A 27,531-nucleotide genomic window follows, 5' to 3' on the forward strand; every position below is an offset into this window, starting at 1 on the left:
ACTCAGCTGAAATCTATGGAGAAATCAGGAGTGAAGCCAGATGGAGTTAGGCTTCTGTAAAGTTGGTGTAAGTGAAAGAGGATCAGTGCCCTTTATTTCCAAAGCATTTTTACTATGACTGCTTAGGGTCCCATAGTTATGACTTCTCCACCTCCCATTCTCTTCTTATGCTGGTCCCCCGTCCTCTCTCCTCACATGCACTTTTTGTTCTCCTCATTTGAAGTTTGCAGTGGGATTTTTACTACAAAGTTTTTCTTGCATTGTGGCAAGGCATGCTCCACAAATTATATTATTATTAGATTTAAATTATGATGATTGCTCTCAATCAATCTTCCACCCGTACCATCCCCCTTTCCTTTATGAGAGGGCTTGTTCTGATCATCTACAACAGTCCCCGTTATATTTGATTTTATTACAAGATATAAATTTCTTTCTGCAGCCCTGGCACACAGAGTGCAGAGAGGAGAGCGGAATTGCCTAGCAACCAGGAGAACAAAAAATTAAGAGAATCAATAAGCCTGGATGGAAAGCTAAACAGGGACTTTAAAACAAAATCTTTTGTTGTTGTTGTTCCTCCTCTGGTAATGATTTGCAATATCTCAGCTGTAGCATGGAGAGGTCATTATGTGCAATGGATGCTTCTGGGGGCAGGAAGGGCCAAGGGACTGGTCTGCATCAAAATTAAAGGATAGATGAAAACCCAGCAACCGGACACGGACTTGCATAATGCCCTCATCCTGCAAACACGCATATGAGTAATCCCATTGACTTTAATGGAACTATTCACGTATGCAGGTGTTTGCAGGCATGGGGCCAAGAGTCTTTCTCAGGGCCAGTTCTGTTGTCATTTACACTTGTATAAATCCAGAGTAATTCCACTGAAGTCAGTGGTTTTACTCCAGATTTACACCAGTATAACTGGAAAAAGAATTTGGTTCTGAGTTTTAAGGAGGTGACAGGCTGTTTGACATACAAGTGGGGGGCCCAATTCTGTAGATAGTCCAGATAAAGTCTATAGTAGGATTACTTCACAGGAGTCAGAGCTGCAGGATTGGACCCTAGGTTAGCATGATAGCCAGGTTTTTCAAAGCTAGATAGAAGAAGCAACCTATAATGTACAGAGGGTCACTTCATGATAATATCAATTTAAAAAAAGATCAGAAATTAATGCAGTTAAACTTAGTATCTATCAGAAAAATAGCAAGATAATTTAGGGAAATATTTTCCAGATTAAGGAGAAATCCCATTGAAATCAAAGGCCCTACTTACCGGAAGTGAAGTTACACATGTGATTAAGTGATTGAAGGATCAGGATCATAATTTGAATTTAGTGGTGGTTTTCTGTTGGGTTATTTGAGTCCTGATCCTGAAAACATTTGCATACATGCTTAACTTTGGATGGAAGTCAAGTCAATGGGATTCCTCATCATAAAGTCAGACAGATAAGAAAGGCTTTGCACCATGAAAGCTTTGATTTTTCTTTTTAAGGGGATGGGGTATAATTGAACAAGTGGATTCACTTCACAGAACCAAAAAGGGTTCCGTAACCAAACTGAAGTTGTATGGATCAAAAATTATTCTGGCACAGTAATTTCTAGGCGATGTATGATCTCGATGCAATTGACTAACAGCTCGGGAGGAAGGATGAGCCAGTATTTAGCATGTTCACCTAGGATGTGGGAGACCTGGCTTCAGTTTGCTGCTGGACCACAGACTTACTGAGGGTCCTTGCATAAATCCGTTAAGCCCAGCTCCCCATCAGTACCGTGGGGATTATAGCACTTCCCTACCTCACAGGGTGTTGTGAGGATAAATATGTAAAAACTGGAAGGTACTCAGGTGCTAAGATAATGAAGAGATTTGTAAAGTGCTTTGAGACCCTTGCAAGGAAAGTGCTATTGAAATAAACTAATCAGCTTTTTTTTTTATTTGAATTTTATCAATAAAGAAGGGGGGGAAGCAGGAGGGTCAGGGGAAAAGTGTGGACATCAGTCAAGTTTTTTTTTTTTATCCAGAGGGGGTAGATATTTTAATGTTACTAAACAAAAATACACTAAATGATCAATATCAAACAAAAAAAGAAAATCCAAAATATCAACCCCCCAAACATCCGCTAAAATAAACACAAAAGAAGGCCCTGCTCATACTTAACTTTAGGCACTGTGAGTGGTCCCCCTTGGTTTCATGCAAACTAAGGCCCCAGCCTTGCAAATGGATCTGTCCGGGTCCATCTGGGCACCCAGGCAGCGCTTCATTGCAATCGGGAAAGTGCCCAGACAGATCCATGTCGCCGAGGGCCCCAGCCTGCAAACGCTTAGGCAGGCTTAAGCTGAAGCCTCTCAGCTGTGGTCTCGGTGGGGCTACTCGTCTCTGCAGGCTCGGGGGCAAAAGGTGGGAAGAAGGTTTTGTTCTGTCCTCCCCGCAACGCGCTGCTCTCACGCCCAGGGGGCTCCGTGGTGCCCGCCTGCAGAAGGGCGGGTTCGCCGCTGGAGGTCGCGGGTGAACAAGGCTGGCCAGGAGCGGGCCCGGCTCGGGTCTCCTGTGAAAGGCAGACCGTTCCTCGCCGCCGCGGGAGGAATGCGGAACCAGCCCTGTGCGAAGAGCTGCGGCTGCTGCCCGGGCTGGAGGCTGCTCAGAGCCCAGTGAGGAGGATGGGGAAGCGGGAGCCCTAAGCGCCCTGCTGCTGCCCAGGGGGTCCGCCTTGCCCGTCTGAGCCGGGGCCAAATGAAGCAGCCCCCGGCGGCGAGGTAGCCTCTCCAGCGCCCCCAGCCCAGCCCCATGAAGCTCATCTAGCAGAGGAGGAGGAGAGAAGCCAGAGCCGAGCCCTGCTCACTCGCACCGTCCCCATGGCGAAGGAGAAGCCCAGGAAGGCTTTGCAGGAGCTGCTCAAGAGACCGGGCAACCAGCTGTGCGCGGACTGCTCTGCACCTGGTAAGAGAGAGCGGGGGACCGCGGCGCTGGAGCGAGCTGCCCGGGGTGGAGGAGCGTCGTGGCCGGGGCAGGCAGGGGAGTTGGATCCCTCGGCGGCCGCCGCCCTGTGGGGTCAGGGCTGCACCTGCTCCCCTTCCGCCTGCCGCCCGGGCAGGGCGGGGTCCCGTCCAAGTTTGCCTCGGCCAGGTGGCCGCCCGCTCGGGGAGAGCCCGGCGGGCTGGGCGTCCTGCTGCGGCGAGCTCAGCTGCCAGCCTGCCGCGGGTGTGTGCCCCTAGCCGGGCTATTGCAAAACTGCGGACTCTGGAGAAAGAGGAAACCGGCCACGGGGCTCTCTGGAAGGGGGCCGCGTGAGCAGGGTCCGACCCCACCCTCGGCCGGGGGTTCCCAGCCCCCATAGGCGAGGCAGGGCAGGAGGAAGGTCTCCCAGCTGCTCAGCTGGGGGAGGTGATGAAGGGGATGCCCCAGGCGACAGTTTGAGGGAGGGGGCGACTCAGGAAAGGGGTGAGCCCCCGATCCAGCAGCTGGCCGGCCAAGCCGTGCTCTAGACCCTGATGGGGTGCCAGGAAAGAGAGGGTGCCGTGGAGTCCCAGCAGGGAGAGCCGGGGTACCCCGCCCCCCCCCCCCCCCAGCTCTCTGGGGCTGACTTATGAATGCTGATGTCATCCCCGGCTACTTCAGCCGGTTTGTGTGTGAGAGCTGCAGTGCAGATCAAGCCCTACGCTGAGATGACAATGACACTTCATTACTTTGCCAGGGTGGGCAGGCAGGCAGCGGTGAGGTTTGCAGGCGTGGGGCTGGGCGATCTAGTCCGTGTCAGGCTGGGGGCTCTGCCTCCTTGCTCCTGTCGTTGTTCCCTCCCGGCAAACTGTGTGGGGCTTTTGTTGCCAAGTAGCCAAGGTTCCCTTTCTCAGGGAATCAACAGACCTGGTGCTCCCAATGCCTGGCTGTGCCACTTCCTGCCAGCCAACCTTTGACCACCACACAGGTGTTTGCTGTAGACTTTGCCCCTTTCTTCATGATTCATAGCTATAGATAAAATATCAGTTGTGCTCATTGCTGGGGGTGGGGGAGGGGATGGCCGGGGGAGATTCTGAGCCAGACACACACCCTTCCTTGTCCTTTGAACAGAGAAGTCACGGGGGGCTTAGCCTGGTGGTTTGAATGCCTTACTGAGTGTGGTGATGCTCAGGTCTGTGTTTGTAGGTGTCTGTACAGATCCCCTAGGGAAAAGTCTTGCAGAGTTTAATAGAAAATAACCTTCCGGGGGAGAGTGACAGAGAATGATACCCCCTTGCAGAAATTGGTAGGTTGACTTTAAAATATCAAACCTGCAGAAGGGCTATTTTAAGCTATTACACTCTATAGGTTTTAGGACATTGACAGAATGTTATTACCTTTCTGTAGCACCTTATTGATTTCCACCTTGTTAAATATAGATAGGATTTGGGATGGATCATTAACTGTGGGTTTGTGTCCCTAATCTGCATTGAAGCTAAACTGGGATCCCCTAAAGATACTTTCAATCACATTGTACCTGGCTAGTGATGCCTAAGAACCTGCTACTACACAGTGTGTGTGGCTTTGCTGGCTGGTAGAACTCCACCTAGTCACTCCCACCTCTTGCGGTATAACCTTATTATCCCACCTTTTAGGCATCTTGCTGTACACAGCTTGGCTCTGATTGAAGTAGAAATCTCCCTAAAAACCTTCCTGAAGGAGAATTTTCAGGCGGGACTGTTCAGATCGATAGCATAACTATTAAGGGGAGAGTAATGCAAACCCCACCCAACAAAACAGGGAGCAGTTACCCAGTATCATCATGATTAAGATGAAACTATGGCTCAATAAAATAGCTTATGTTGTGGTTAGGTTATTAGGGACTCCGAAGGCACAGAGATGTGCTCAGTGGTATTGCACCTTGTAACAGAGAAAAATTTGAGCCACTGTCTTGTGATGCAGGATGTACTATTATTGTAATTCAGCTCCTTTTCTATGTGGTCTAATATAACCTTAACAGCCCGGTTTTCTCCTGCGTTGTACCCCTGCTCTAAAGCCCCATTTCCTCATTGACCATTCCGCTTTAGTTTTTTTAACCATGCACAGTAACTCTACCGTAGTCTATGCCTCTGACTGAGGTTCAGTGACTGTAGACCGACATGCCTGTGCATGTTATGGGTTATTTAGGACAATTAAAGATGAGCGAGACACACAGTGTGCATGTGTATTACATATAAAATCAGTGGACCCAATCTGGTTATTTGCATTGAGGTAAAGGAGAGTGGATTTGGGGCAGTGCTTTCCAATCTAGGCAAGGCAAGGAGCAGTGAGGTGGGAACAGTTACATGACCCTTGACTTGCATTGCCGTATGCTACATCCTGCCATGTGCAGGTTAAATAGCAGGTGGTGTAGTTCCCTGATCCTGCAGTGGCTCCCAATACAGCCAGTCATAAGAGTTTCTCCTGTTTACAGGGCTGCAGGGGCAGGCATATCAGCCCAAGTTTCCCTTCTCATCTTGTGTCTCACTTAGCTCAGGCATGAGGCCACATGTAGTCTACAGCAGTGGCTTTCAACCTGTGGTCCACGGACCCCTGGGGCTGCAGACTATGTCTATGATTTCCAAAGGGGTCTGCATCTCAATTTGAATTTTTTTTAGGGTTTTGCAAATGGAAAAAAAGGTTGAAAACCACTAGTTGAAAACCCATGGAGTCAATGGAGAGTAACCTTCCTTTTAGTGAGAGAACTGGGGGGCGGGGGAGAGAACACACACAACAAAATAGAAATAGGGAAGGAAAAAATTAAAGCAAACAAGATGAGAATGGGAGAAGAGAGGGGAGAAAACAAACAGAAGACAGGAAGGCCGGTGCCAATTGGCAGATGGTGCAAGGGGACAGAGAGAATAGGCATCTAGCTGCCAGTCCAGTGCAATCAGGGATTTGGTGAAACTAAAGGCTGATATTCTCTAGTATGGAGTGTGTGTGTCTCTAACTAAAATACAAGGGAGAATTCATGAGCCAGTGAGTATCAGCTCCAAGATGCAGCTATTTAGCTAAGGGATTCTAACAATACGGTAAATAATAGAGCTGTTTGGAAAAACAAAACAAAATAGCTACTGTTTTCAAATGATTTTCATTCCATTTGTGTAGAAAGCAGCTCACTTCTCGCTTTTTGAAATTTCCTGCAGAATCAAATCTTTTTTTAGAAATTGTGATTTTTTTTTTAAAGTTACATTTTTGTCAATTTGGAAAAACTCTCCCTTATCATTGATTATTTTTGTTGCGGTAATGCCCCAGAGCCCCAGTCATGGACCAGGACCCCATGGTGCTAGGCGCTGTACAAACTCTGAACAAAGAGATGGCTCCCGCTCCAAAGAGCTTGCAATCTAACCTCTCCTAGTGGCTAAGCTGTGCAACCTAATGGCACAGTGAAAACAATAGTCCCCAGAATGGTAAATGAGCATACAAATGTAACCTGCAATAAGCACCTTTCCCTCCAGGCTGTATTGGCAACTTGGTCCACGTGCTCCCCCTGCCCTCCCCTGACCACTTAGGTTAAGTGCCCCTCCCAAGCCTTATGGAGACCAAAACCAAAGTGAAAACCAAATACCTACGATTGGAAAACAAACTAACAGGCAAATTTTTTTCATTTGCAGTTTTTATTGAGCGTTTTAAAAAAAAAGGTTTTAGTAAAAACCTAATTGTGGGGGTTTTCTTTTGTGTGTGTGTGTGTGTGTGTGTGTGTGTGTGCGCAAAAGTTCATTTTTGTAGAAAAAGGTCATTTTTGGCTATAAGTGTTTTCTGTCCAAGAATTCCACCCTGCTATAGCGAACAATGAGAGAGCACGTTATCCGAGTCTTTGAGACTGAATTACAATGCATAAACCATTGTAATAAAACTGTTACTCGGAACGCACGGCCCTGGGTATCACACACACTGCAGGACTCTTTGTTAGATTGTGTGTCTCACCTGGTGGAAGCCAGGTTGCAGCAAGTCTGTTTCACTGGACCAAGGTGTTTGTCATCCGGGAAGGCAGAGTGCGGTGTGCCGTGTGACGGCACAGCGAATAATCTCTCCTAATGGCTGGCGTGCAATGTCTCCCAATATGTTAGAATGTTTCTTTAAGACTAAAGTGGCAGCGCTTTAGCGTTGCCAGTTTAGACTAGCCCTAATATGGCAATGCAATTGGTTTTAAACCATTCTTTGTCTCCAGCAGTATCTTTCTGCACATTGTGAGATGGATGGTTGTCTGGGGGCATAGCAAGGCTTTGCATGTTTCTCTTCATATTCCATTCTTATCTGGTTTGGGGTTGCATTTCCACTGGTTCAAAATCTTTTTACATTGAGGCAGGGAGGAAGAAACATGGACCTGCAGGCAAAAGTGCAAATGCCACTGGAGTGATGCTATGCCTTAGAGCTCGTCAAGTGCATTTTTATGGGCTCCAATGCATTCATTGTTAATTTTCTGTCATGCGCTCTCATCTTTCCCATTTGACTGGGGTTGTTTGTACACCGCCACACACTGGAACTATTGAAATAAATGGGCAAATGTGTAACTTCCACTTAAATATATACAAATTTCATCTAATTCTAACAGGATGTGTGATAGTGGAAAGGAAGACCAACAGTGAGGCCAGAGATGATAGTGGGGCGGGACCATGTTATTAATATATGGAGATATACCTATCTTATAGAACTGGAAGGAACCCCGAAAGGTCATCAAGTTCCAGCCCCCTGCCTTCACTAGCAGGATCAAGTACTGATTTTTGCCCCAGATCCCTAAGTGGCCCCCTCAAGGATTGAACTCACAACCCTGGGTTTAGCAGGCCAATGCTCAAACCACTGAGCTATCCCTGGTGCTGAGCACTCAATTCCCACTGCAGTTGAGGGTATTTAGTACCTTGCTCTACTAGGCCACTCAGAACAGCCTGAGGGTTGAGGAGAGAGCTTACAGCAGGGACCATTACAACTGTAGCTCCCACATACCCAGGACCTGGGGCATCTTTCTGTGCTTAAATTGTTGCTCCAATTAGGCAGAGCCATTTAATGCAATAAACACATGACATAAGGTTGGTGACAGGAGGAAAATGTAAAGAAGTGCAAGAAACCCCTTGCCTTGTTTTGGGAGAAGGAGGGCATTGAAAGAGGTGGGCTGGGGGGGAGGAGGGGTTAAGATCAATCAAAAGGATGGGTAAGGAGCTAGTGGGCAGAGGTGGAGAGGAAAGAGTTCCCATTGCATTTGTGTTTTGCTTTAGACCATCTCTGCAGGGAGAAGGGCTTTTTGAACTACAAGAACGCTTCATGTTGCAGGGGTGTGCCTGTCCACCCCAATTTCATAACTCGCTAAGCTTGCAGCGCTGCTGCGATCTGCAGATAACAAGCCGAGGGGGGCACTCAGGCCCAGAGCGCTGGATGCAAAGGGTTTGGCATATTTGTAAAAATGTCCGGGTAAAAGCTCTGCTGACAGGGAGTGGTTGTCTGCAGTGTGCATCCTCGTGTGTAAGGAGCAAAGCCCCTTTCCAAAACCCCAGCATTTTCTCCTAAAGTACAGTAGCCTCGAGAAGCAACAAAATCCTGACTGCACACAAATGTCTTCTGATTCTGGTATTAAATCAAGCCTTTCAGCTAGCTAGCTACTGAAGAGCCATTTGCTCTAGACTGGGCCAAACTCAAGAAAGAAACGTCAGCCATTGATTCAATAATGTTAATTGTATTAAAATTCCCATGGTTACACCATGTAGCTAGTTAACATTCCTATTATGAGGAAAGAAATGTTTTGCCTACCTGTAAAAGTTCCCCCAAGGTTTTCTTTTTACCATCAGGAACTATAAACCTCCTACTGAACCACTGTTGCTGTCTTCTTAAAAGGACATCAACGCCAACCACAAATGGATGCAAACATACTGAATTTATCGGTCAGGCCCTTTATTCAGCACGACATGTCTGAGCCAGCGGTGTCCACTGGAGGACGCATTAACATGTTATAGCATTACTGGCCATTGAACAAGGTCCCCACGTAGGGTTGCCAGGCATCCCGTTTTCGACCGGAACTCCCAGTTGATGGCACAGCGGGGGCCTGGGGCTAAGGCAGTCTCTCTGCCTATCCTAGCTCCACATGGCTCCCAGACGCGGCCGCCAGGTCCCTGCAGCCCCTAGACCAGTGGTCACCAACCAGTTGATTGATCGCGATCTCTGGTGGTGCAGTGGGGCTGACGCTAAGGCTTACTCCCTGCCTGCCTGCCCCAGCCCCACGCCATTCCCGGATGCGACCAGCGCGGCCCCAGGGGCAGGAGGGCAGGGGTCTCCATCTGTGTGCTGCTCCTGCCTGCAAGCACCGCTCCCACAGCTCCCGTTGGCCGGGAATGGAGAGTTGCACCCAAACTCCTTCCCAGAGCCCGCACCCCCTCCTGCACCCAACCCCCCTGCCCCAGGCTCAGCCCAGAGCACCCTCACACACTGTGAACCCCTTGGCCCCAGCCCAGAGCCTGCACCTCCTTCTGAACCCCAACCCCCACCCCAGCCTAGTGAAAGTGAGTGAGAGTGGGGGAAAGCAAGCGGTGGGGGGGGATGGAGTGAGTGGGGCGAGGCTTTGGGGAAGGGGTGGGCTAGATCCTGGGTTGCCCTTAAATTCAAAAAGTGATCTTGGGTGTAAAAAGGTTGAAGACCACTGCCCTAGATGCATGGGTGGCCAGAGAGGCTCCGCACACTGCCCCCGCCCCGAGGGCTGGCTCCACAGTTCCCATTGGCCAGGAGCCGTGACCAATGGGAGCTGCGGGGGCGGCGCCTGTGGGTGTGAGAGCTTCCCTGGCCACCCTTGTGTCCAGGGGCTGCAGGACCTGGTGGCTGCTTCCCGGGAGCGACAGTAAGCACCACCGGGACCCCGCACCCTGAACCTTCTCCCACACACCAACCCCCTTCCCCAGCCTGGAGTCCCCTCCTGCACCCAAACTCCCTCCCGGACAATTGTGTGTTTAGTAATGATGGGCTAAAGAGTGTTTTAGGCACTGAGTTTTCTTTTGGGATGTGACAGAGGTAGGGGCTGGTTGGGGAAGTTAATTTCTGAATCCACTCTGAATTTCCCATATGTCCTGGGTCCTTCTCTAGCCCTTGTCTAGCAGTGTCTTCATTTTCTGTACTTTCAAAGATGAATGAAGCATAAAAATGCCATCTGAATATCTTACTCCTGGGCTTAGTTTGTAAAGATAGGCATGATAACAGCAGATTTGTAACTTTAAAACCAGTATAGTCGATCAGTAAACACCATAATTATCTGTAGTGTTTTGCAGTGGAAGTAGTCTGAAATTGGCATCTGTTGTACTGTAGCAATGATACTTAAAGGCCAGTGGCTTATTGCATTTGTGGCGGTGTGTTCTATTTAATATTCCCCTATCAATGTTATTTTCCATGTTAAGGGAACAAAGCCATTTGGTTGGAACTTAGGAATGCCTGGAGGTTTTCTTTTATCAGGTTTTACTGCTATTTACTAAAGGGAGACGCTTGATAATAGCGGTCATGATGATGGTAAAACTAACAGCAAGAACTGATTCAGTCAAACTTTATCTTGGGCAGACATAAAACTGCAATAAATCGAAACTAATGGAGCAAAAAGTGCATGTGAGTGACAGTATTTGTTACTGGCTCAAAAGGGGCACAGCCCATAAGTCGACTGAGACACAATTATTTTTGAACTACCTAGATTTACATTAGACAGCCTGTGCAACTGCGGTTTAACTATGGGGCACTTTAAAAAGAACCTTCTCTTTCAAAGCATGGATTTAATCAATGTGGTTAACTACAACTTGCTGCAAAACTTCTTTACTTCGTTGGTGGCTCTTCTTTAAAACAGCTTCATGAGTGTAGTCATTTGCTTGGTCACATCAAGTCCTGTCTCTGAAATCTGATCGTGGTCCATCAAGACAACCAACTGCTGGGATGAAACTTGTGACTACCCTGAGGTCTGGGTGTGTTTTAGGTTGCTCTATGTCTGAGTTGTGAATTTTTCAACACCTGTTACCCTGGGGAGCAGAAATGAAGACAGTGAGGCTATGATTGGTTATTATTATAGCTTCCTTCATCCAAAAGTAGAGCAAAGCACATTACAGAATAATACATGCAGAGCTGGGGACCAAACCTATAAACTGTGCAGGGAACTCTCTGACTCCAATGGGAGTTCCCTGTATGCTCTAATAACAATGTTATAAATGTACACCAGAGGACTACGCAGTAGCAGAGGCAAGAGGAAAAAAAGAAGAAGCTGGGGAGGGGGAGACCAGGGGGTAATTGGAGGACGGAGGAGAGTGGAGAAATCAGTAGCAGGTTATTTAACAATAGAGTTTCGAGGGCCAGTTCCTCTTGCAGAGCAGTCAGTCCTGGAGAATTTTAATTCTCCACAGTTCTTTTCTCCCCGGCTTAGGTTGGAGGGGATTAATTTCACTCTTGACACATTCTGAGTATGCTCCTTTCCACTCATCCCGCTGGCACCAAAAACAATCACCAAGTTATGCTGTGAGAGGGCCGCGGCTGTCGGTGTTCAGCAAAACACAGACCTCAATGCACATCTCCCCTCTCCCCACCACCTCCTCCCCATTGCGATCCTGCGTTTAGGAGCAGCTAAAATATTTGAAAACCAGAAGAGCAATAAACAGAAAGTCACCGCTAACCCACAGAACTGCTAGGGAGAGCTGCCCAGCATTAAAAATGAGTCCCTCTGCCTTACAGCTGACAGGTCCGGTAAGCAGAGTGAAATATGCAGCTCGTTCATCATGCTATAGAAAAGGTTAACGTGCTCTGCTGCAGTTTGGTGGGACTTGAGTTTGGAGCAACACAGCCTCCATTGTAGGTTAGAGCTGAACAGGCAAGGTTGAAAGGAAGGTGGCAGAGAGAAAGATGGCAAGAACAGCCGAAGGCTTTATCGGGTAAACTGGTACAGTTGCTCCAAAAGATTGGGTTTTCCCTCCCCTGGTATGTTTGCCATCATCTGTTCTTTGGAAATACAAACGTACTATAAGGTTCTCGAAAACGTGGTTCCTGCTAATGGCCCAAATTCTGCATCCTTAATCAAGAAAAGCTGCCACTGAATTCAATAGGGGTTTTGTTTGATTAAGGACGGCAGAGTTTGGTTCAAAGAACTGATTATTTGCACTAGGGCAGTGCCTAGCAGCTCCACCCGTTGTGCTTGATGGCGTACTAGCATACGGTAAAGGACAGTCCCTGCCCACAAGAACTGACCCTCCGAGTAGACCAGACAAAGGGTGAAAGAGAGAGGTAGTGTAACTCTCCCGATTTTACAGGTGGGGAGCTGAGGCACAGAGATATTAAGGACCAGATTCTGAGCTGGTGTCAATCATTGTGGCTGATTTATGCTAATTGAGCATCAAGCCATACGGGGACTTGACCGAGAGTCACGCAAGGAGGCAGAGCTGGATACTGAAACCTCATCTCCTGTCTCAAGTGCCCAACAGTTCTCAAACTGGCAGTCGTGAGGTTATTATGTGAGGGATCGTGAGCTATCAGCCTCCACTCCAAACCCTGCTTTGCCTCCAGCATTTAGAATAGTGTTACAAATTAAAACCACTTCTTTTTATATTTAAGGATGATCTCACTCAGAGGCTTGCTGTGTGAAAGGGGTCACAGCTACAAAATATTGAGAACCCTTAACCCATGAAGTGATCCCATCTCGAATATGGATTTTCTTCCCTTGATCTGTGATACTCTGTCCTTCCTTTTGTGTCCCACATTTCATCAATGGCAAGTTGCAAGCTTTGAGCCTGATCTAGTGGGTGGAGTAAAATGTGACATCTCCCATCGCTATAAAACATTTTAACAGAGCTTTTCCAGAAAGGTTTTTGGAAGCTTGCACCTAGACAGTTCAAACAGTGTAAAAATAAAAAAAAATCCCCCTAAATATTCCTGCCCGTTTAAGAAAACATTTGTTTTGTAAAGAGACAAACCTGGTATTTTTTTTTAATCTCTTCTGACAAAATTCACACAGGCTGATATGCACTTTGGTAGAAATTGTGCTGAAATAGGCACTGCTTTGATCTGATCTCATTACTCTGAGAAATCTTAAAGCATGATAACATCATTGCAGAATTGCTTTACTGAGACTATGGTGCCAACCATCACTTGAGTCAGCCTCTGACAGGTTTATTCTTGTGGTTAAACACATGCTTTGCTGCCCTTGATGTTTATATTTGAGTCTTCTTCGTGTATTTGTGAAAGAAAAGCAGTTAACTGCACTTTCTGCACATCTTGGATGTGCAAGGGCCTAGCCAGGCCCCAAAGGGCCTTGGTTCAAGAATAGGTTAGGGGCCCCCTTCCCAATTCCAAAATCTAAAATTTTGCTTACATTTACCAACTTGGAAAATCGGAACATATCCATCTTTTCCACAAATCCATGAACACAATATATAGGATGTTTCTATACATTTTTTGCAGGCTGTCTACACACAGAAACATTCTATTTACATATTTATACAAAATTTAACTAAAATTGTTTTCTAGCTTTTGGGTTGAGAACTATATCAAGCTTTTCTATCTTAAAGAGTAACTTGCAAAGTAACCATTAGAGTGTCAGGAAATTCAAAGCATAAGGCTTCTGCAGCAACATTAACTCAGCCATGTGGCACATTCGTAGCAATTTATATTCCTTTCTCACTCTTCAGTATATATTTTACAACACTTTTTTTGTCAAAACTATACAGTCACAGGTAACATTGTTGTAACGCTTATAAAGATACAAGTTAATCTTTTTTCAATGTTTCTTTACCTTTGCTTCTAACACCATTTTAGAGTAAGACTGAAAGAATTTTAAATGTCTAGTTTATTTCTCCACACTAAAGCGTATTGAAATGCAAAGAATAAAAAAAAGCCAAATCATACATTCAACAAAGCAAAAGTAAAGGACACTGGAGAGTCCGCGAATAGCCCCCACGTGGAACAAGCAGGGGGAATGCATGGGAGAATTGGGGAGCTCATCACCACAGATTGATGCAGTTGCCAGGTAGACACAGGCAAAACGGGACGAATAAATGTCTATTTTTATTGGAATTTTTGAAGTCTAGTGTTTATAAGTGCTACTCCCTCCCCCGGATATTAGTTTTGGTTAAAAATTGCTAGAGGAGTATTTAAACATTGTTACTATATAAGGTTTTTGTTCTCTGGGGGTTACGGGTTAGCTTGATAATACAACCGTGTAAACCATGTAAAATTGCTTAAAAGCTCATATGAGAAACTCTTAAGTACACTCCAGATTTTTTAAGAGCCTCTCTACCGAGAGAGAATATTTATTAACAAATCGATATAGTTCTTTATAATAACGACACACAAAAACCCCAAGAGACCAAAAAAGGGTTTAGAAGAGTTTGTCAGAATGACTTTCCTGTAGTTTCACTATTTGTTTTGATACAGGTGTAAGCGGGGGAATGGTCCCACTATTGTGGGGAACTTTCCTGGCTTATACACTACCCTGGTGAAGTGGGCTAGCGAAAGGATCTGAGTCCCCGCTCCCACTTCCTTTACCCAGAGCCCTGCCTGACCTCAAGGGCTCCCCTTCCACTCTCCTGTGTGGCAGAGTCCTCGTAACCCCAACAAGGCTGGGCCCAGGATTCCTGGGGGAGCTTGACCCCCAACCTTGTAGTGGTCACTTAGGACAGGGGCTAGGGTGTCCCCACTCTGGGGTGCTCTCTCTGTACTGGATGCTTCCCTGACCCACTGATCATTACATACAATTCAAAGCAAATACAATTTATTAAACAGCAATCAATAAAAAAACAAGGAAAAAATGGGAAAGGTTAAAGGAAAACACATAACCCCGCTCTGTGGCATGGGGACATCACAACCGGCGTCTCTAGAATGTAAGGGAAGTTCAGTCTGTTCCTCACAAGTCCCAGGCCCCTTCTCAAGCCCTGGCTGTGCTGCAGGGATGCTGCGGGGCGGACACTTGCTCTGGCGGTGGCCACACGCCCTCAGGCTCTAGGTGGCAGGACCCTTCTTCCCAGTGTCGCTCCCGTCCCGTCGGGGTTACAATCCCCCTCCAATTCTGGCCTGCAGAGCCTCTTGGCTGGGGCGTCTCCCTGCGCTGGGCCTGCTGCCCAGGGTCCCCCTCGCTCTTCCCAGCTGCTCACCACACCTGGCTCCCGACTGCTCCAGTCCCAGCTCCAGTTCCACTCTGCCTCAGCACTGCTGCTGCTGCTGCTCTGCCTCCAGTTCCCTGGGCTGCTTCTCTGGCCCCTCTGGCTCTGGCTGCTACAGGTCGGCTCTGTGGGCTGCTTCTGTGACTCTGCTCCCAGCACTGATCTGCTTCCTGGGCTGCTTTTCTGGCCCCTCTGGATTTGGCACAGCTCTGCTCCCCAGCTCAGCTTGGGCCCCTGCTCTCTCCTTAGCTTGGCCCCACTCTGTCTGACCCAGGCAATTCCAGCTAGGGTGACCAGACAGCTGGTGTGAAAAATCGGGACGGGGGTGGGGGGGGGGGGGTAATAGGAGCTTATATAAGAAAAAGACTCCAAAATCGGGACTGTCCCTATAAAATCGGGACATCTGGTCACCCTAATTCCAGCTCACACAGAGGATGGGATCCCCCTGGCCCCCTGACTCCCTAATTAGCCTGCCCACCCTGTCAATCAGGCTGACCTGGAGCATTGGCCTCTCCCCATTGTTCCTGGGGATTGTCAGTCTCAGGGTCCTGATTTCCCATCGACCCCTCCCCTTTTAGTGCTGGGAGCTAGCCAACCAAAACACCCCCACTGAATGTTAGTAAGGGGGCAACAGTCCCCTTACACATGTATGCTAAGTGGTGCGCTGACAGAGCGGTATCGTAAGTGCACCAGCAAACTTGCAACATACTTTGCTACATATACTTTATTTTGTTTTGATAACTCATGAATTAATTTAGCACTAATTAAGGTTTGTTTACACCAGATTAGACCAATGATTCATGCCACTGTCTGAGACTGCAAGTACGAGATGCTTCACCGGAAGGTGCAATACCACAGCGGACAACCACAGAATAACCTCTCCATAGGGAAGTGTGTTCCAAATCCCAGCAGTTAGTGGCTGGTTTAAACACTACAGCATAAGGGATATAAATATTCATGTTTAAAAAATCCTATGTGAGAAATTTCAGGGAGATCTAACAAAGCTAGGTGACTGGGCAACGTGATAACAGACAGATGAAGTTCAGTGCTGACAAATGCAAATTAAGGCACGTTGGAAGGAATAAATCAGAACTACTCATACACATTGCTGAGTTCTACATTGCTGACTACTAAATTAACAGGAGAGAAAACTAGGCATCCCTGTGACAAGTACAATGGAAATTGGAAATCTTTGCTCAGTATGCTGGGGCAATCAACAAAACAAAGAGGTAGGATATATAGGGACATCCCACAAAATACTAATGTTGGCATAACATACATAGATGTGTTCCCTGTGTCCTCAACTCAAATAGTGTGTGCAGCTCAGGTAATCCTCCCCCCCTGCCTCCGGAATAGAAATAGCAAAACCAGAAGGGGTTCTGAGTGATAATGAAAATGACCGAGGCAGGCAGAGGCTGTTGCATGAAGAGAGAATTAAACTGTAGTTGACAGGAAATGAATCAGAAGGGACTTAAGAAAGGCGCACACAATTATTAATGGTAAATTGGGGGCTGCTCTTTACTGCCACCCATTCAAGTGGGATGCTCATGGCAGTGGAGAGGCAGCAAATTTAAAAAGGCTACAGATATTTTGCTTTACACAACATATTAAAGTTTCACAGTTTGGTAGGCGACAAACAAGAATTATCCGTTGACATGGATAACTAGAAGATTCACAGCTATTGTCAGTAGGATTTAAAAAATGAAGAATTTGTCTACCTGAGGAAATTGACTGGAATACCTGTTCTGGAATAAAGTGATTTTTATTTCAAAATAGCTGGAAGAGCCATCCCGGTCAGTTTCCCCTTGTAGTCTTCCAAGAGTTTGTCTATCAACCCTCATGCTTCTGGGCACAAACAAAGCAATAAGTGGGGCGGGGGGGGGGAAGCACCTTCCCCAATGGATGGGTTCCCATTTGCTCAGGTTTCTTGAAGCATCAACGCCAGCTGGAGGCAGGCTATTGGCCTGGTTGCTGGGCAGGGCAGTTCTTGTGTCACAAGCTCGTGTCCTTGTTGCCAGGCAATGTCCTGTGGCAGGTTGTTCTGCAGACTGCTCACATGCGGGATGTAAGTGCCTTGCACATCCTGGGTAGGGCTAGTTCCCTCTCGAGCACCTGGGCTGCAGCAAGGCAGCAGCCGTGGGGCAGTGGTTTGTGGGCGAGAGGGTTGCAGCCTCAAGACAGAGACAGTGGTGGGGGATGGGCAGGGGCTGATTTCTAACACACACACACACTGCCATCAGAACAAGAGACACCGATACTGATATGTGTCACAGCACATCCCAGTAGGAGATATCAGAGAAATTGATTGTCGCCCCAGACACGGGCTGCCCTGGAAGATGGCCCCGCCCCCGACAACCCTTTCCCTGGAGCCATTCAGCTCAACCACAGTTGGACCTGGGGATCCCTCTTTGGTCCCCTGCTCTCCACACCCCTAACCTGCACCCCCAGCCCAGCTCAGCCTGCACCCGCTGGTCAGCCCCCAGCAACACCCACACCGCCCGGTCCACCTGCCGCACTTTTCCAGATGAGCTCCTCACTGCCTCAGTGTGTGAGTCCAGGCAGCAGCGGCCGGGGCAGGGGCTAGGGTCTTCCTGGGCAGCAGACCTGTGTGGGGATTGGACACGGACCAGCAGGTGGGCAGGGCGCTGACTTGGAGTCGGGTGGGTTGCTATACTTGTGGCTGAAGCCCCAGGTAGCAGCACACTGGTGGTGCTGCCAGGAGCAGCTCCAAGCCACTCGATGTCTGAGGAGCTGTGGCCTTGATCTTACTCATGCTGGGGATGAGGAGTACCTGGGGTGGGCGCGGAAGCGTTTCCCTGGCAGGACGCCACTGGCTCTGTCCTTGGAGCCTCATCTGCCAATAGGTAGACTGTGGCCTTACTACAACGGGGCCGAAGGTTGAGTGGGCCCCACAAACCTCATGGGCACTGGTGTCACTGCACCACTTGCACCTTTGTAGCTATGCCTGTCGGACCTGCCACACTTAATTTTTATGAGCCATGACTCCCGGGTGTGATTGGTGATGGCTGTCTGTGGTTACAAAAGTGGTCAGCATCTCTATACAACTTGTTAATTCCTCCCCAAACCAAAGTCAACAAGAAATATAGACCCTACCTGTGTGGGGCTGGAGTGAGAATAAGGTTTCATCATGATCATATCCACGCCCAATGCAGGAGGTAATTTTAAAGAGACGCACACAGTAAGATTCTCTTTGCTGTTTGAGATGGGAGTAGTAAGCACCACTCACCATAAGGTTATGGATCTGACTAGGGCTAATACGCTGGCTGCTGTATTAGAGGGACAGGTTAGAGATGCCACCCTTCTGTTGTGATATTAAGCTGATGTCCGTCCTTCCTTCAAGCTGTGCAGGTAGAAGTGAAAGACCTGCTACTTTTTGAGTCCTTGATGCTTTGACCTTGCCCAGCATTCCTCAGCAGGTTCTGAAGGCCAAGGCTGCATGTGAGCTATTGTTGCACTTTGGACTCACTCACTCTTTGAAGCACACAGATTCTAGGAGGTACCTTAGAACAGGATTTGATTCTACTGGTATGTTCTGAGATCACCCGATGCAAAAAATTAAAGTGTGTGTTTGTGTACACGCCTATCAAATATTTTAATCACCATCCGGGTACGCCTATAATCTAGCCCAGTGGTTTTCAACCTTTTTTCATTTGCAGACCCCTATACAATTTTGAATGGAGGTGTGGATCCCTTTGAAATTTAGTCATAGTCTATGGACCGCAGGGGTCTGCAGAGCACAGATTGAAAACCACTGATCTAGCCCCTGATAGCAATCTTTGGTACCTTTGTGGTGGAAATATATGGGACCTGCATGTCCTCTGAATTTCATTGGTGTCAATCTGAGTCACTCCACCTAACTCAATAGAGTAACACAGATGTAAGTGGGAGGAGAACCAGGCTGGTGGTGCTGGCTTATGAAAATTGTGTTCCTCTCTTAGGGCCTGATGCTGCAAAGTGCTGAACACTCGCAACTGCCACGGATCTTGATAGGGCTGGAGGGTGCTTGGTAACGGACAAGATGTGTTCAGCATTTCACAGGATCATGGATATATTCCAGGCTTGAGCCTTGGTTGTGTCCCGTAGGATGGTAGACTCCACAGAATGAGGGTCTGGAAGCTGGATTCCAACCCTGTGACAGTAGAATTGTCGCTGGTTCTCGGGACTAGGGTCTCCTTGGGAATAGGATTTCTCCTCCTGTGCAGATGTGACAGAACTTGTAGAATAAAATGGGGTATAGTGGTCATAAAATGAGTTTGACCAGGCAATTCATTTTGCTTAATTGGTTTTAAATCAGAACAACAAAACTGCAGGTTGATGTGGATAACTCATATTCCTCTTTTGGGGTGTGCCCGGGGAAGCAGCTCATGGTCCTCTCCTTAAGACAGACTCTAACAGTGGATCCCAAGGAGCAGCTCCAAGCTAGCATGGGAGAACCACAGAGACTACCTACAGTTGAGTTTCTTTGACCAACCCCTCCTAACCCAATTCCTGTTGTTCAGTTGCACTAATTGCAATACAAGGGGGCCATTAAATATGCATACGGAGAAAAAGCACATTCCCTTGCCTTTTATAAATAATTACTGCTCTGTATAGAGTAATGTTTAGCATAATTACTGCAAGAGAATAAACAAGTTATGACAGTTTTCAAGAAAATGATAGTTCCCCATATTCATTAACAGCCTGATCCTGTGAGGTGCAGAGTGCCTCACTGCTCCTGCTGACTAGGGCCGGGGGATGGTTGAGAAGGAAGCTCAGCTGCTTCAAGGAGGCAATTTGCATTTGAGTTGGAATAGCAAGTGCTGACATTTATTACTGGGCATTCAAACAGAGATCATTGCATTGGCATTAGCAGTGACGCAGTGCAAGAGACATTGGCGTGTGTGTCCTGCTGTAACGCCTGCTATTTTTCTCTGTTAATCTCCTTCAATTACGTTAACCCTGCGTTTATCAGTAGACTGTGATGTCTCTCATTTGTGGTGCTAAGGAACAAAACAGGGATTCAGTGAGAGTGGAATCAAATTTAAAGTGCCCTTGCTATTGGTCAGCTCAGAGGCCAGCACTGTAAACAGTGGGGCTTGACTCAGCAGAAATTCAGAGCTGTAGCTCAAGCATTCATCTTCTGCTCAAGCAAAGCCTGAAAACCCTTCTGGTTCAGATGCCTTTTCTACCTTGAAAAAAGAACAGGAGTACTTGTGGCACCTTAGAGACTAACAAATTTATTTGAGCATAAGCTTTCGTGGGCTACAGCCCACTTCTTCGGATGCATAGAATGGAACATCTATTGAGGAGATATATATACACACATACAGAGAGCATGAACAGGTGGGAGTTGTCTTACCAACTCTGAGAGGCCAATTAAGTAAGAGGGGAAAAAAACTTTTGAAGTGATAATCAAGGTAGCCCAGTACAGACAGTTTGATAAGAAGTGTGAGAATACTTACATGGGGAGATAGATTCAATATGGCTCAGCCATTACAAACATTGAATCTATCTCCCCATGTAAGTATTCTCACACTTCTTATCAAACTGTCTGTACTGGGCTATCTTGATTATCACTTCAAAAAAAAATTTTTTTTCTCTTACTTAATTGGCCTCTCAGAGTTGGTAAGACAACTCCCACCTGTTCATGCTCTCTGTATGTGTAAATATATCTCCTCAATATATGTTCCATTCTATGCATCCGAAGAAGTGGGCTGTAGCCCACAAAAGCTTATGCTCAAATAAATTTGTTAGTCTCTAAGGTGCCACAAGTACTCCTGTTCTTTTTGCGGATACAGACTAACACGGCTGCTACTCTGAAACTTTTCTACCTTGGTTACTTTGGGGCCCTGTGTAGAATTCCTTTATTGTAATCATAGAAATGTAGGGCTGGAAGAGACCTCAAGAGGTCATCTAACCAGGGCCGGCTCCAGGGTTTTGGCCGCCCAAGGCAGCCAAAAAAAAAAAAAAAAAAAAAGCCACGATTGAAATCTGCGGCGGCAATTCGGTGTAAGGTCCTTCGCTCCGAGCGGGAGTGAGGGACCATCCGCCGAATAGCTGGACTTGCCGCCCCTCTCCGGAGTGGCCGCCCCATGCACCAGCTTGCCAAGCTGGTGCCTGGAGCCAGCCCTGCATCTAACCCAGCCCCTTGATGATGTCTCTTTGTCTGGCTTTTTCTTGGCATAATAGTGTGGGGATTTTTTTATTATTATTATTGTGATGTGTCTACTATAATTATAATTGTTTTCTGCAGTGCCTGAGCACCTTAGTGAGACATAGGTTTTATCATAAAAGTTAGAATTTCTTCTCTTCGTTTCATGAACAAATGCTGACAATGAAGAGAGATGAACTTTACAGCGGTTGGGTTCACTATGACTGTGCATGCAAATCCAGTAACTGTGTGCATAAATGAGCCCTTTGCATGGTCATTTTGAATGTAAATTAGACACACAAACTTGTCTGCCTTTTGCATGTACATTTGCACATCAAATGCCTTCAAAATCAGGCTCTGTCTCTCATAAAGCCCTTCTGGGCTCTGGGGGATCTCCAAATTCCACTGTCTTTTAGTCCACTCTTCTCCTCACTAAATTCTGTACTCCAATAAGCTGTACTAAAGCAATACTATTTTCTTTTGTCTTTCAGATCCAGACTGGGCATCGCATACCCTAGGAGTGTTTATCTGTTTAAATTGTTCAGGAATCCATCGCAATATCCCACAAGTCAGCAAAGTGAAATCAGTCCGTTTAGATTCGTGGGATGATGTTCAAGTTGAGGTATACATTATTTTTTAACAAGTCACAAAAAATGTGATCCCATTTTTGACAACCTCAAATAAGCAGCGATGTTGGGCACATTTTATTTTCTCCCATAGAAATCTTGACCTTTTTTTTGTGTGTGTGAGAGAATTGCAAATTTCAAAAACTTTTAACCAGTCCTGATGCTAACTCATGTAATTTTAGTTGCATTCTGTCACCTCCAGTATGTTGGCTATTTGGGCCTGAAAGCCCTCAAATCCCATCATGCAGAATTGGGCTCTTACGTTGCGCTTTCTGTAACAGAGACCTTAACTCTTCTTTGTATGAAAAACACCTCGCTAGCTGGCTGTGGTGTTATAATAATAATTAATAAATCTAACTAGAAAACCTGTAGGCTCTCACATATATTGTACTCCAAGGCATGAGCAGTGCTACTAACTCTCAATTTCATCATGAGTCCTATGATTGGTGGGGTTTTTTTAAAGCCCCAGCTCCTGGAGTCATGTGATATACATGAGAAAATGAGCTTTCATTTAAAAAAAGTTTCCAGCCTTCATGGCTATAGAGAAAAGTTAGAATACAGGTGTGATGGGTTGGATCACAGAAACCCCCTTGGGAGCTGCCACCTGATGTGCAAAGACTACCTCTGCTCCTGTTTTCCCTGCCAGCTCAGGACTTCAGCACCCTGTCTTGCTGAGCCAGACACTCCCGTCTGCTCCAACACAGACCCAGGGTCTGAATCACTTGTCCCAAAGCTGCAAGTTTACCTGAAAACAGCTCACAGAAGTGTGCTTGTCTTTAGCACTCAGATGCCCAACTCCCAATGGGGTCTAAACCCAGATAAATCCGTTTTACCCTGCATAAAGCTTATGCAGGGCAAACTCATAAATTGTTCGCCCTCTATAACACTGATAGAGAGAGATGCACAGTTGTTTGCTCCCCCAGGTATTAATACATACTCTGAGTAAATTACTAAATAAAAAGTGATTTTATTAAATACAGACAGTAGGATTTAAGTGGTTCCAAGTAGTAACAGACAGAACAAAGTAAGTCACCAAGCAAAATAAAATGCGCAAATCTATGCCTAATCAAACTGAATACAGATAATCTCACCCTCAGAGATGCTTCAGTAAGTTTTTTTTCTCAGACTGGACACCTTCCAGGCCTGGGCACAATTCTTTCCCCTGGTACAGCTCTTGTTCCAGCTCAGGTGATAGCTAGGGGATTCTTCATGATGGCTCCTCCCTCACTCTCTGTTCTCTTCCACCCCTTTATATATCTTTTGCATAAGGCAGGAACCCTTTGTCCCTCTGGGTTTCCACCCCCCCTCACGGGGAAAAGCACCAGGTTAAAGATGGATTCCAGTTCAGGTGACGTGATCACATGTCACTGCAAGACTTCATTGCCCACTTGCCAGCACACACATATACAGGAAGACTAACAGGTAAACACAGCCATCTGCAGACAATGGTCCTGGTTAATGGGAGTCATCAAGATTCCAAACCATCATTAATGGCCCACACTTTACATAATTACAATAGGCCCTCAGAGTTATGTTTTATATTTCTAGTTTTAGATACAAGAGTGGTACATTTCTACAAATAGGATGATCACACTCAGTAGATTATGAGCTTTGTAATGATACCTTACAAGAGACCTTTTGCACGAAGCATATCCCAGTTGCATTATATTCACTTATTATTAAATCTTTATAAAACTATCCCAGTTACATTATATTCACTTATTATCATGTTTTTATAAAACCATATAGACTGCACAACGTCACAACAGGAACCCCAAAGCTTCAAACCATATAAAAGAACCCTAACCTTGTTATTTTTAAAGACTTGTGATTTTTATGCAAATGTCATGATTTTGGGGGTTTTACTCATGTTTTTTGAATGCATAAGACTCTCTGGGAGGAAATACAGCTTCATAGAGAGCAGAGTCTTTCTCTATGTTTATAAAAAGAACAGGAGTACTTGTGGCACCTTAGAGACTAACACATTTATTTGAGCATAAGCTTTCATGGGCTACATCCCACTTCTTCGGACTAAATTTGTTAGTCTCTAAGGTGCCACAAGTACTCCTGTTCTTTTTGCGGATACAGACTAACACGGCTGCTACTCTGAAACCTCTCTATGTTTATGTTTATCATTGAATTTGTACTGAATTTTGTCAGCAGGTACGTGTCTATCACTGCAGAGTTTTCAGCTTAGCAATTTCAATCCTAGATCAGAAGGGAATGAGGACAGATGCTGCCATGACAGACTAATTAACAAGTCCATGTTCCAATGTTGTCGTTTCTGAGGTAGTTGTAGGATGAAGGTTTAAAGGCACTTTGAAACTAAACTGTCAACCTACTTCCTGTAGTTTCTTCTCCAGGAGACCAAGGTTCTAGCCTTCCTTGTGATGCTGATTTCGGGTAAAACTTTGGACAAATCATGTAAGCCTAGGGTTTCAAAAGTGGGCACTGACTCTTTGATTCTTCCATTCCAGGGACCAGTTTGAGGCATGTTGGGTGTGATTTTTTTCAGGGGTGATGAGCATCCATACCTCCGTTGACTTCAATATGAGTTGTGGGTGCTCAGTACTACTGAATATCACGCACAAGGCGTCTTGAGCTGGTCACCCAAACTTGGAGGCCACTTATGAAAATATTGCATGAAATCCTGGCTCTTTGAAGTCAATGGAAAAATTCTCATTGACTTGGGTCAATGGGGCCATAACCTCTCTGATCCTCATTTTCCCGGAATGTGAAATAAGGGTGATGTGCTGATCAACTACATTTTGCCTGCAAACTGCTATGAGTGCAAATTACATTTATGCCACTGAGTGTCAGAGGCAGGGGAACAGCTGCTTCTCCTTCTCTCTGCTGTATAGCACCAGGAATCGCACTCCGCAAAGGCATGTACCTATGGGGAAGTGAGCATAGTGAGACCTAGAGGCTGGTCAGGGTAATCATTCGCTGGTGAGAATTGCAAGCGCTCTTGTCAATATAGCTCTTAAATTCTGCTTCCTTGTATAACAATGGGGCCGGAATTGGATTAAGACACAAACTAATTGCTGAGTCCAGCACATCCTCATGCACCATAAGCCACAGGGGGCTTAGGTGACTGGAGTGGCTTTGCACAGAAGCGTCACCCTTCATTTTTATGCTGATCACTTAATCTTTCCCAAGGAGCAAAAGTAGGCACAGAGTTCTTTAAAAAAATAATAAAATCAGAGGATCTTTTTCTGACTGTGTCATCTGGCTAGGGTAGAAACGTTAGGGAGCAGATTCAGTGCCGGATTCTGCCCTTGAACATGCCCAAATGAAGGCAGAATTTGGCTTGGAGAATCCGCCAGTGTGAAATGGGAGAGACCTGCCCTTAGTTACATGCATTGACCTACCATTGAAACCAGTGGGGATCACACATGTGACCAAGGGCAGAATTTGGCCCCAGGGACGTTAAGGGGATGAAATGTCCAATCTTGATGGAAGAGGTTGTTCCCAAGTTTGTAGCAGCCTATGTAGTCACCTGTCTGATGAATGATGCATCATGTTGACAACAGCTGCTAAGAGAGATGGAAACCCACTTAAATAGCAGTTGTACTTGGGTGACTTGAGGGCGCTTCTGCTGTATATGAGAAACAGACTGCTCTGGGCCATTCCATACCAGATGTACGTCCGTTGGTGTCGAGAAAGTAGCTCTTTATCTTTTGTGCCTCTCTTTCCCTATCAGTAAAATGGACATAATGATACAACCTGGCAACAGAGAGTGAAACGAATGGAACATCTACAAGTTGCTTTTCAATCCTCTGATGTAAAATGCTACAGAAGTGCAATCTATGGGTGCTATCCTGCAGACACACTACTACAAGATCTTCCATAAGAAGCCCCAATGGAGTGTTGTCATACGTGTGTGCAGAACTGGGTACTGTTACTACTCTGTAGAACCAGAGACGGGTGAAGGAACCAGAGCTAAAATTGCTTAATTTTTTTCTCTTCCCCCCCCCCCCTTACAGTTTATGGCCGCAAATGGAAACAACGTAGCAAAAGCAAGATATGAAGCTAAAATACCACCATTTTATTACAAGCCAACATTTCCTGACTGTCAGTAAGTAACTACATATTTTCACTGGTAAACAGCATTTATTTGTTTGTGCAACTGCAGCCTCTGTAATATTTTAGTTTTCAGGGTTTGGTTTGGTTTTGGTTTCAGTTATAAAGGGCCTTGAGAAGTTCCAGTCCTCTGGATTTATATGGTAGGCTAGTACTATGCATGAGATTTTATTTAATAACTACAGTTGGATGGGACAGGGAAGAGTCAATAGATTGCTCATTCCCTAGACCCTTCCAACTTTCTAAGGCTATAAAAATGTCAATTTTTAACTATGGTTTTTAGACCTTCCCCCACCTTTTTAAGAACATAAGAAAGGCCGTACTGGATCAGACCAAAGGTCCATCTAGCCCAGTATCTGTCTACCGACAGTGGCCAATGCCAGGTGCCCCAGAGGGAGTGAACCTAACAGGCAATGATCAAGTGATCTCTCTCCTGCCATCCATCTCCATCCTCTGACGAACAGAGGCTAGGGACACCATTCTTACCCATCCTGGCTAATAGCCATTTATGGACTTAGCCACCATGAATTTATCCAGTCCCCTTTTAAACAGCCCTTCTGCATGAATTTATCCAGTCCCCTTTTAAATAGCCCTTCTGCATGAAAACGTGGCCCTACTATCTGATATACTAGATACTATGTTGTTGTTTGTAATACCAAGATGCTCTTTTCCGTAGTGCCAAAGCTAGCATCATATCCCCAAGACATAATCTTCCAGGATAGGACAATAAAAGAGAGATTCTACACAGTACTATGCGGGTAAATGCTTAGGGTGGTGGAATCCAACATGACAAAGGTGCCATAGTATGTCCAGAATTACCCTGCTCCAGCATTTGGAGGGAGGGGAGAAAATCGGTTTATGTTGCTTGTCTGATTAGACCCATCTCTAGGGCCTGATCCTGCAAAATCCAGTGTGCCCTTGACACCAATTGAAGCCAGCACTTTGCAGGATTGGGCCCCTGGAAGGCAGTACTTCCAGGAACGAGGTCATAGTGTTGGCCAATCGGCAAATGACAGCACCACTTTGTCACTCTGTCATGGATCGACAAGATGTGTGCTCTGCCCCAGCTTTTAAACGGTCCCTTGGAGGAACCCCTTCTGAGTGGCAGACCTTCCCCTCCCCCCAAGGGGTCATACTTGTACTTAAGGTTGGGCTACATGGTCTCAATGCCTCTGAGACTGAGCCTCTAGGCTCCAGCACTCTTGTTTCATGCCGGGAGCTCTGCCCAGTGAGTCCAACTGAGAGAGAATCCTGCTCAGGGACTTGTGCATCCTTCAGGGACCCATGCACCTCAGCAAGTATATGCAGTGACACCTGGCAGCCTTTAAAAAACAGAGTAGGGGTTATTAGTCAACTGGAACACAGCATCGGAAGTCCTTGGGTTAGCACAGAGAAAGGTTAAGATGTAGTCCATCTGGCCACGCCAGTGCAGTCAGCCAGCCAAGCTGCTATAGATTCCATTCTAGGCTCTGTCTCTCTGTCCCTTTGTCAGTCCAAGGTGAGGGCTCTGCCTGTCTGCAGAGGGCAACTCTGAACCCTGCCACCTGTCATCTTTCCCTTTGTTCTCAAGCCGGGGCCTTGGCTCTGCTTCCCTGCTGAGAGTGGGGGAAAT

At 46.4% G+C, this 27,531-nt stretch overlaps 1 protein-coding gene across 1 annotated transcript in view; it reads left to right on the forward strand.

The window, feature by feature from the left end:
• The first annotated feature begins 2,846 nt into the window (after positions 1-2,846).
• ADAP1 (ArfGAP with dual PH domains 1) overlaps positions 2,847-27,531 on the forward strand; it is a 106,626-nt gene continuing 81,941 nt past the window's right edge. The window contains exons 1-3 of the mRNA XM_065412055.1: positions 2,847-2,931; positions 21,702-21,832; positions 25,823-25,914. Of these exons, the coding sequence (XP_065268127.1) occupies positions 2,847-2,931; positions 21,702-21,832; positions 25,823-25,914 (308 nt within the window). The remainder of the gene's footprint in view (positions 2,932-21,701; positions 21,833-25,822; positions 25,915-27,531) is intronic.

Source organism: Emys orbicularis, chromosome 10 (assembly GCF_028017835.1).
Source record: "Emys orbicularis isolate rEmyOrb1 chromosome 10, rEmyOrb1.hap1, whole genome shotgun sequence".
Taxonomy (NCBI): domain Eukaryota; kingdom Metazoa; phylum Chordata; order Testudines; family Emydidae; genus Emys; species Emys orbicularis.